This window comes from Plecotus auritus, assembly GCF_963455305.1.
Source record: "Plecotus auritus genome assembly, chromosome: 1".
Taxonomy (NCBI): domain Eukaryota; kingdom Metazoa; phylum Chordata; class Mammalia; order Chiroptera; family Vespertilionidae; genus Plecotus; species Plecotus auritus.
In genome coordinates, this window is record NC_137770.1 from 152,967,957 (window position 1) to 152,977,876 (window position 9,920).

Below are 9,920 nucleotides of genomic sequence, written 5' to 3' on the forward strand. Positions count from 1 at the left end.
CTAATTTGTCAGATATAAGTATTGCTACCCCAGCTTTTTTTTTCAGTTCCGTTTGCCTGGAAAACCTTTTTCCATCCCTTCACCCTCAGTCTGTGTGCGTCTTTTTTTCTGAGGTGGGTTTCTTGTAGACAGCAGATATATGGGTCGTGTTTTCTTATCCAATCCGTTACCCTATGTCTTTTGATTGGGGCATTTAATCCATTTACATTTAAAGTTATTATTGATAGGTACTTATTTGTTGCCATTTCTATTCTTTACCCCTGTGTTCCTTCTTCGCTTCCTATTACTTTTTTTTTTTTTTTACAGCAGACCCTTTAGCATTCCTTGCATTGCTGGTTTGGTGGCAATAAATTCCCTAAGTCCTTTTTTGTCTGTGAAGTTCCTGATTTCACCTTCAATTTTGATTGACAGCCTTGCTGGGTACAGTATTTTTGGATTCAGACCCTTCCTTTGCATGACTTTGTATATTTCATTCCATTCCCTTCTGGCCTGATGAGTTTCTGTTTAGAAATCAGTTGCTAGTCTGATGGGGGTTCCTTTGTATGTAACTTTCTGTCTCTCTCTTGCCGCTTTTAAGATTCTTACTTTGTCATTGGTGTTTGCCAATTTAATTTTAATGGCCTTGGTGTCGGTCTTTTGGGGTTCATTTTGCTTGGGACTCTGTGAGCTTCTTGGATTTGTGTGGGTTTTTTCTTCCCTATACCAGGGAAATTTTCTGTCATTATTTCTTCAAATAGGTTTTCTATTCCTTGCTCAGCTTCCTTTCTTTCTGGAACCCTATTATGCGGATGTTGTTTTGTTTCGTGTTGTCCCAAAGTTCCCTTAGGCTCTCCACCTGTTTTTTAAGTTTTTTTTTTTTTTTTTTTCTAGAAGTTGCTCTACTTGGGTATTTTTTCCCATCTTGTCTTCTAGCTCACTGATGCGGTCCTCTGCTTCTTCTAGTCTACTCTTGATGGTTTCTATTGAGTTCTTTAGAGCAGCGATGTCACCTTTCATTTCTTCTTGGTTCTTGCTCATATTGTCGAATTTGTCTTCCATTCTTTTCATCCACCTTATGACCATTTCTCTGAATTCTTTCTCTGCCAGGTTGCTTGCCTCCATTTTGTTTACTTCCTTTTCTGGTGATGCCTGCTTTTCTTTCTTTCTTTCTTTCTTTTCTTTTTTAAATAAATCTTTATTCAGATTATTACAATTATTTCTCCTTTTTCCCCCCATAGCTCCCCTCCACCCATTTCTCACCCCACCTTCTGCCCTTACCTCCCCCCCACTGTCCTCATCCATAGGTGTATGATTTTTGTCCAGTCTCTTCATGAACCCCCCATACCCCTTTCCCCCTGAGAATTATCAGTCCACTCCCTTTCTGTGCCCCTGATTCTATTATATTCACTAGATTATTCTGTTCCTCAGGTTTTTAATGCACTTGATTTTTAGGTTCGCTTGTTGATAGATATGTATTTGTTGTTCATAATTTTTCTCTTTACTTTTTTCTTCTTCCTCTTCTTAAAGAATACCTTTCAGCATTTCATATAATACTGGTTTGGTGGTGATGAACTCCTTCAGCTTTTTCTTATCTGTGAAGCTCTTTATCTGCCCTTCAATTCTGAATGATAGCTTTGCTGGGTAGAGTAATCTTGGTTATAGGTTCTTGCTATTCATCACATTGAAAATTTCTTGCCACTCCCATCTGGCCTGCATAGTTTCTGTTGAGAAGTCAGCTGACAGTCGTATGGGTGCTCCCTTGTAGGTAATTAACTGTTTTTCTCTTGCTGCTTTTAATATTCTCTCTTTGTCTTTTGCTCTTGGCATTTTAATTATGATGTGTCTTGGTGTGGTTCTCTTTGGATTCCTTTTGTTTGGGGTTCTGTGGGCTTCCTGGACTTGTAAGTCTATTTCTTTCACCAGGTGGGGGAAGTTTTCGGTCATTATTTCTTCAAATAGGTTTTCAGTATCTTGCTCCCTCTCTTCTTCTGGCACCCCCATAATTCTGATGTTGGTACGCTTGAAGTTGTCCCAGAGTCTTCGTACATTATCTTCAACTTTTTGGATTATTTTTTTTTGCTTTTTGCTTTTTCGGTTGATTGTTTTTTGCTTTTTTGTATTTCAATTCTTTGACTTGATTTTTGTGTTCCTCTTGTCTGTTTTTGGGTCTCTGTATAATATTTTTTATTTCAGTCAGTGTATGTTTAATTTCTAGTTGGTCCTTTTTCATATCTTCAAGGGTCTCATTATATTTATCTGCCTTTTCAAGGATATTCTTAAAAAAGCCTTATAACCGTGGTTTTCAATTCTATATCCAGTCGTTTGTTTTCATCCATTTCTTTCGTTTGTGATCTGATTCTTTGACACCGCATTTTCACTGCTTCCCTGAGTTGGTAAGGTAGATTTGTGTGCTAGGTTTCCAATATGGCCCAGTGGGTCTGCCTCCCCAGTTAACCTGAGGTGGACACTCTTGGTGCACCCCTTTGTGGACTGTGTGTACAGCCTTGTTGTAATTAAGTCTTTATTGTTGTTGGTATCACTGGGAAGAATTGACCTCCGGGCCAGTTGGCTGTCAGGATCAGCTGTGTCTATGTTGGGAGAAGTTCGGTGCTGGAGACAGCCTTATAGGATTAGACTTGCCAAATTGCAATAGCCTCTGTGCTCAGCTTGGATAGGGTGGAGTCTCAGTCTTGGCTTCCTGTCAGCCTTGCCCTTGCGCGCACGTGCACGCCTTCAGACCTCTGCCTTTCCCAGCTCGAGTCTCCGCCTGAGAGTCCAGACTCCCCCCACAAGAGCGTGGGTCCCCAGGGGCTCGCCTGGAACTGGGGTTCACTGCAGTCAGAACTGGGGCTCAGTGCCGTCAGGAGCCTCTGACTCCCTTCCACTAAGGAAAGCCTGTGGCAACCTCCACAGCCTTTGTGCGCACTGGCACGAGCGCGCGCTTTCAGTCCTCCGCCTTCCCTGGCTCCCGAGTCTCCGCCCAAGAGTCCAGACTCCTCCCACAAGAGCGTGGGTCCCCAGGGGCTCGCCTGGAACTGGGGTTCACTGCAGTCAGAACTGGGGCTCAGTGCAGTCAGGATCCTCTGACTCCCTTCCACTAGGGAAAGCCTGTGGCAACCTCCGCAGCCTTTGTGCGCACTGGCCCGCGCGCCTTCAGACTTCTGCCTTTCCCAGCTCGAGTCTCCGCCCGAGAGTCCAGACTCCCCCCATAAGAGCGTGGGTCCCTAGGGGTTCGCCCGGAACTGGGGTTCAGTGCAGTCAGAACTGGGGTTCAGTGCGGTCGGGGGCTTCCTTCCCCCTTCCGCCAGAGAAAGTCAGCCAGGCTCTCAGCCGCCCTTCCTTTCTGCGCACACAAAGACCCTTTGCCGTACCTCCAATTCTCTGTGAGCTTTTCTCTTTCCTTCTAGTTGTAGAATTTTCACTCAGCCAGCTTTCCTGTGGTTCTGGATGGTGTCCGTTCTGTCTTTTAGTTGTAGTTTTGAAATTGTTGTGCGAGGCAGCAGTTTAGGTGTTTACCTATGCTGCCATCTTGGTTTCTCTCTGCCTGCTTTTCTTTCATATGCGGGCTGTTTCTTTGTCTCCCCATGGTCTCTCTTCTCTGGGTGTCTGGTTATGTAGTTCTCTCTCTCCTTTCCGTGGTGGAGTGTAGAGCTCCTCTGAACCTGTGTGTTTGCGCCAATTGGGGAGCGTTGTTCTGGGGCTCGCAGCTGTTCCGTGGGTGCCGCAGTTGTCTCTATTTTATTTTTTAGATTGAACATGTAAGTAAGACCTTATAGTCTGTCTTTCTCTGTCTTATTTCACTTAACATGATACCCTCTCAATCCATCCATGTTGCCATAAGTAGCAAGAATTCATTATTTTTTGTCTGACTAATATTTCCTTCTGTATATATGTTCAAAGATATGTATGTCTATACATATATACTATTCTCATATTCATTATTCATTTATCTATGGAAGGAAATCTACAATTCTTCCACATCTTGGCTATTGTAAATAATGTAGTGAACATAGTGGTGCAGATATCTTTTCAAATTCATGTTCATTTTTCTGTTTGATAAATACCCCGAAGTAGAATATGAGTTCTATTTCCAATTTTTTGAGGAATGTCCATGCTGCTTTCCACAGTGACTGTACCAATTTATAATCACCTGTCCAGTGCACAGGGCTTTTGTTTTTCTCCATGTCCTCACCAATACTTGTTATTTATTTATATTTTGAGGACAGCCATTCTAAGAGAATGAGCTGGTACTTCTTATGGTTTTCATTTGCATTTCCCTGATTAGTGATGTTGAGCTATGTGTATACTTTAACATTCTTTGAAATAAGTTTTTATTGTCTATAGAGGGAGACAATGGAAGGGAGAATGCCATAGAAACATCAATGAGACAGACAACCATCACATCCATATGCTGCCTCCTGCACATCCCCTAATGGGGGATCAAGCCTAACTGTGCCCTGACCAAGAATATGACCAGTGACCTCATGGTGCATGGGAAAATGCTCAATCCTTTGAACCACACAGGCTGGGCCTATGTGGTTCTTTTAAAACAGAAAAAAAACACAAGTTGCCTGCAGCTCAGTTTCTCTAACATTTTATAGTCTTGGGTTACATCCCATGCTCATTCCTAAACCAGACAGTGGTAAACTTGTTACTGTGATGAGCTTAGTCTAATCATTTCTCTTTTTGGAGCTGGAGATATACCACCTTCTGTGTGTATCAGGACAGTGAATGGCCAAATACAGTTGTGGTTCTCCAGCAAAAATGAAGACCAAGGTAGGGAGCCAGCAATATTTGCTGCAGGGATTCATTGCAGTTCTCAGCAGAAGAGTAAGAAGATTATATTTGATTAGGGCCCTGTGTTTGTGGTATGAAGCAGGGATCAGCAAGCTTTTTCTGTAAAGGGCCTGATTTTAGGCCATGTGGTCTTCCATATCTACTCAAGTCTGCCATTGTAGAGTGAGGGCAGTCCTAGAGAATATGCAAGTGAATAGGCAAGTCCACTGAGACTATTTGCAAAACCAGATGGCAGCTTGTATTTGGCCTGTGAGCCCTCTGTTGCTGACCCCTCATGTAGAGCACAAATGGAAGGAAACCACCTAGAGACTGGGAGACAAATGAAGATTTTCCTTCATTGGACTAGCATGTGTCCATTATGAAGTTTTTACCCATTTATGTGGAAATGAGTCAGGAAGCTCAATTTATTCCATTTAAAATGTTAATGTTTTCTAATTCTATGCCTTTTTCATTTGTTTTGCTTAAAAAATCTTATTAATTTACGAAGGAACGATATCAGTTAGTGGTATCATCCCCCTGTGAGAGCCCCTGTAAAGAGCTCATGTTTGACTAGGGCAGTTGACAGTAGCAAAACAAAGCAGAGTCAGTAGGAGGCCTAGTTCATATGATTTCCTGATGATTGCATGTAAGAAGTGGTGAGGAGAAAGAAATCTAAGGTGACTCACAAGTTTCCAGGCAGTGCACTGGCATTTAGATCAGACATGAAGAATAGGATTTATTAGATGAGCAGGAAAGAGCCACCGTTCAAGAGGTAAGAGCAGTATTTTTCCATACATGGTGAGTTTGGTAGGATATCCCTGGATATCTCTACATTTTGGATACAATTTCTTTGACTTTTTGACTTGTCCTGTGAAGAACTGCTTTTGATAGGTGAGCCATGATTTTAGTTTAATAAGAAATTTTAAAAACATTAGAAACAAATAAAAAGAACTTTGAAATAATTAGAACTTTGAAATAATAATTCTGGTATATATGATATTTTTTGTTTTTCTACAGTTATCCCAATATTGATTGATTTATGACTATTGTAGAAAGGAATTAAACCCTGTTTAGTTGTATAAAATTGTCAGTGTGATGTCTTCCTTTACTTTATGGGAACTTTGATAATAGAACATATAGTCAACAATTAGGATTCTGTATTTCTTATTCTGAGTAAATATTGATGTTGCTTGTTTCACATTATTTTCTGACATCACTATTTTCTTTATCCCTTTCATGTCTTTATTCCAGTAGTTATAGATCTCCGACACACTCGAAAACAAGCATGGACTGAAAAAAAATCAAAGAGAGGTATTCTGTGAAATCAACGTCTGACTATCATCATGTATAGAACACCAAATAATACCAATTTCACATAATGCAATTTTGTTAGAGGTTCCTAAACCCACACCTGGGTTTGCTGATCCCCCCGCCCCCCCCCCAAAAAAAAAACATTTAAAGGACACAGCATATAGTTTTACTGATAAAAAAGATTTATTACATGGAAAGGCCAAAGCGAAATCAGAATAAGAAAATGTGTGTGTGAGAAAGGGTGGAGGACACCAGTCAGAAGCTTCCAAGAGTCCTCTGCCTGTGGCGTTACCATGATGTGCTTTGTTACTACACTGTCAAATTCTGACAACACACATGAAATATGTCATCGACCAATCTGGTTAGACTCAGAGCCAAGGTTTTTATGGCATGCTAGTCACATGGGCACCTTCCCATGTCATGTACCAAACACCTAGATTCCCAGAAGGAAAGGAAGTGTTCAGCATGAGCCCCATCGGTTGTACCAAGTGTTTAGGCACCAGGGCCACTCTTCTCAGTTAGGGAAAGGTGGAAACCCTCCCCAGATTCAGGTTTTCAGACTCCAACTGAAGGGCAGCCATTTAAGCAGGACTTGAGCAGTCTTGGGCCTGCTGCATGAAATGTTTCTGCACAGCAGTATAGCCCTGACTGAATTTTTGGCATTGAATCAAAATTTATTTTTAAAACAAGTAATATGATAATGTAATATGGTACTGGTTTCAGTAGCATCATCCATAATTGCTTGCAATGCTGGTTACTTCTGTGATGCTTGGTGAGTATTTAACAGGTATTTATACAAAAATTACTTGGCATTTTAAGGTTTCCTTTTTATACAAGCAATTTTTCAAGACAATTTTTTTGTAAAATCATTGTAATGATTTTTGATTTAAAATTAGAAAAATGTGTCTTTTAATTATATGGATGATTTAATTTTAATTTATATTATGCTAAATCCCCATTTATAATAATAAAGCAAGATATTCAATCATATTTATCAGTTATTTTCCTGCCCTAGTACACAGTTAAAATTATTGGCTTTATTTATATTTTTCCATATGTTTCACTCAATTGTTGGAATGATACCCATTTTCTGGTACTTGGGTTTTTCTTAATTTCCAAGGCGACTGTGTCTTGAAAATAGTACTAATATGGTCATGTGTGTTAATAATACATTCAGCGGATACATTTTTTCACAGAAGTTCTTAGCCTTATTGTTTAAAACAACATTAGTTTCACAGCAAAATTGAGCAGAAAGTTCTCTTAAACCCTACATCCCCTACACACACAACCTTGCTCATTTTTGACATCCTGCACCAGAGAGGTATATTTATTACAACGGATGGATGTGCATTGATGCATCATTATCAACCAAAGTCCATAGTTGACATTACAGTTCACTCTTGGTGGTGTACATTCTATGGGTTTGGACAAATGTCTGATGACATGTACCCACCATTACACTATCATATACAATCTTTTCTCTGCCCTAAAATCCTCTGTGCTTTCTTATTCATCCCTCCCTTTTCCCTAATCCCTGGAAGTCCCTGATCCTTTTTACTGTCTCCATAGTTCTGCCTTTTCCTGAATTTTGTATAATTGGAATCATAGAGTGGGTATCTTTTTAAATGTCTAAAAATCACATCCAAGGTATTTGGATGTAGTTACCCAAGATGCTCTTTGTCCTTTATGCTTTGTTATTGTTGTATATCAGCATAAGCTCTGCTGACATATACTGTCCAAGCTGAAAAAGCATGATTTCTCTAGGCATTTGCCACCTAATGGGCAGGGTTGAGAAAAATGACCTCATACCCTCCTGCAGAGCACTAACTGATTGGACCATCTTGAGCTATGATGTGGGCCCAGGTAGACTCGAGCACTGGAAGGAGACAATTACAAGTGTTATATTTTACACAACTAGAATCACAAAACCTTTCCTACTTATCTTGCAGATGGTAATGAGGCCAGAAAGAGTCGGTTTTCTATGTTTTGCCTTGCTGTGAAGTGTAGTGCCTAGCGACCACGCTTCCTTGTGATAGGTTGTTTCATCCTAAACTGGCTAGTCGTCACTGAAAAGCTGGAGAAGTTGTATTGTGTTAGGGCAAAATAAGTGTACTCTCTTCTAATTGCTCTTAATGGAAGATGTCCAGAAAACTCATGCTATTTACAATTTTCATTGTTAGTCTATGACTCTGCTTCTACTAGCGAAACAATTTTCTATCAGTCTGGTGGGGTTTGGTTAGGAATATGTTCATTGTACATAGCAGTTCAAAGGTAAGTATCATATTTTGATAGATCCCATTCTTCCTTTTCTTGCATTTGGTATATTTTAAAAGAGAAAGTAAATGTTCTTAATGTGTTAATGGCCTACCAATAATATGATTAATATTCACTCTACTATAGTCTTCAGGTGAGGTCCCAAAGGAATACTTTCTAACAAAGCATTAGTCCAGTACTTTTAAAGTCCAGTTTTTTTTATTGTTGTTTAAAATGTATTTTATGCTTTTCTTTAATAGTGGATGAGATCTCTGAAAAAGACTCTTTAAGCAGGTAGGGTTTTATGGATTTTTTAAATTATATGTTAACTAAGAGAGTGCAGAGAAAAAAAAACTAACATTTCTAAAGTGTTCTGTCATGAGCCAGTCACTATTTCATCTAATTAACCTGTGTTATATACAGTAGTCTTCACAATAGCTCTGCAAAGTAACTGTGCTATTTACCCTCCTTTTTGTAGTGAGGCTGCTGTGGTTCAGGGAGGTGGATGACTTGACCCATGATTCCATAGTTAGCAAGGGGCTGACCCATGGTTTGATTGTTAACCAGGTTGGCTCCCAAATTATTCTGTTGTTTCTCAACATACACTGATAAGTTCCTGTGTAGCACTGCCATTGAAATATGGATACAAATCAGATAACTCAGAAAGTCAAATCTGATTGTATATTAACTCTAATTTAGAGTTTTATTAAGTGGCCCAGTTAGTCCAAGTGTTTAGCTTACTGTACTTGAACATTGTAGTGGTAAATAGGACCTTGTTCTTCCCACTAAAGCTTTTAGGCCCCATCTCAGTTAGCTATGGCCACAGAACCAAAGGTTTTACCTCAGCAAGGCCAACTTAGGCAAGTGTTTTTACATAAAATGATATCTATTCTTCTTGAGATGAATTAGTTATCTGTAAGTGAATAATCTCTATGTATAGACGGTGTTATGTTCATTAAATTCAGTGTGTATTTAGAGGATTTTCCTAATTGATTTCTCTATTTACTGACTTCCCAGTGTGGATTTTCCTTCAGGTAGTAACCTTTCCTAGTTGTATGAAGTTTGTTTGTTTTCTTCTCTAGCGCCCTTCTTTCCTCTTCCATGGCATGTATTTATTTATTTATTTATTTAACTTTCTTTTCTGCTTTTTTTTTGGTGTGTCTTTTATTGTGTTTTGTTTTTTTCTACTTCTGCCAGCTCCAGTGTTCTTCATTTTTTCATAGGCAGAAAGAAAGGCACGTAGAATTTCAGGAGTTTGAGGGAGGCTATCAATTAATTAATCAAAACTTCCTGTAGTTCTTTAACTTGTTTAACATCCTGGCCCAGTGGTTGTTCACATGAAGTATTGGAAACTGGTTTAAATTGACTCATTGGGATGTAAAAAGTGGTGGAACTCATATGTAAATTCAGGTTACTAAGTGTAATACTCCTCTTTATCATTCTGTTGGTGAGTTTTAATAATAGACATATGGGGATTGGGTAGTGAACACAGTCAATAGAGGATAATAATGGAATTAGCAGGACTTTCTAAGTTTCAAGAGGAACAACACTCAGTGAAGGTTGGAATAAGAGTTTTGGAAATGAGATGAGTATATTGGAGT

The 9,920-nt window shown here is 39.4% G+C and overlaps 1 protein-coding gene and 1 pseudogene across 2 annotated transcripts in view; one reads left to right on the forward strand and one right to left on the reverse strand.

Annotated features, from left to right (window-relative positions):
- Positions 1-6,077, forward strand: part of LOC308255569 (uncharacterized protein) — a gene marked incomplete at its 3' end in the record, with an annotated part of 82,540 nt that extends 76,463 nt beyond the window's left edge. Inside the window, exon 16 of the mRNA XM_080683184.1 lies at positions 6,007-6,077. Within this exon, the coding sequence (XP_080539310.1) occupies positions 6,007-6,077 (71 nt within the window). The remainder of the gene's footprint in view (positions 1-6,006) is intronic.
- The window catches only part of LOC308241432 (5-azacytidine-induced protein 2-like), a 188,295-nt pseudogene that overhangs the window by 111,434 nt on the left and 66,941 nt on the right, over positions 1-9,920 (reverse strand). The window lies entirely within an intron of this gene.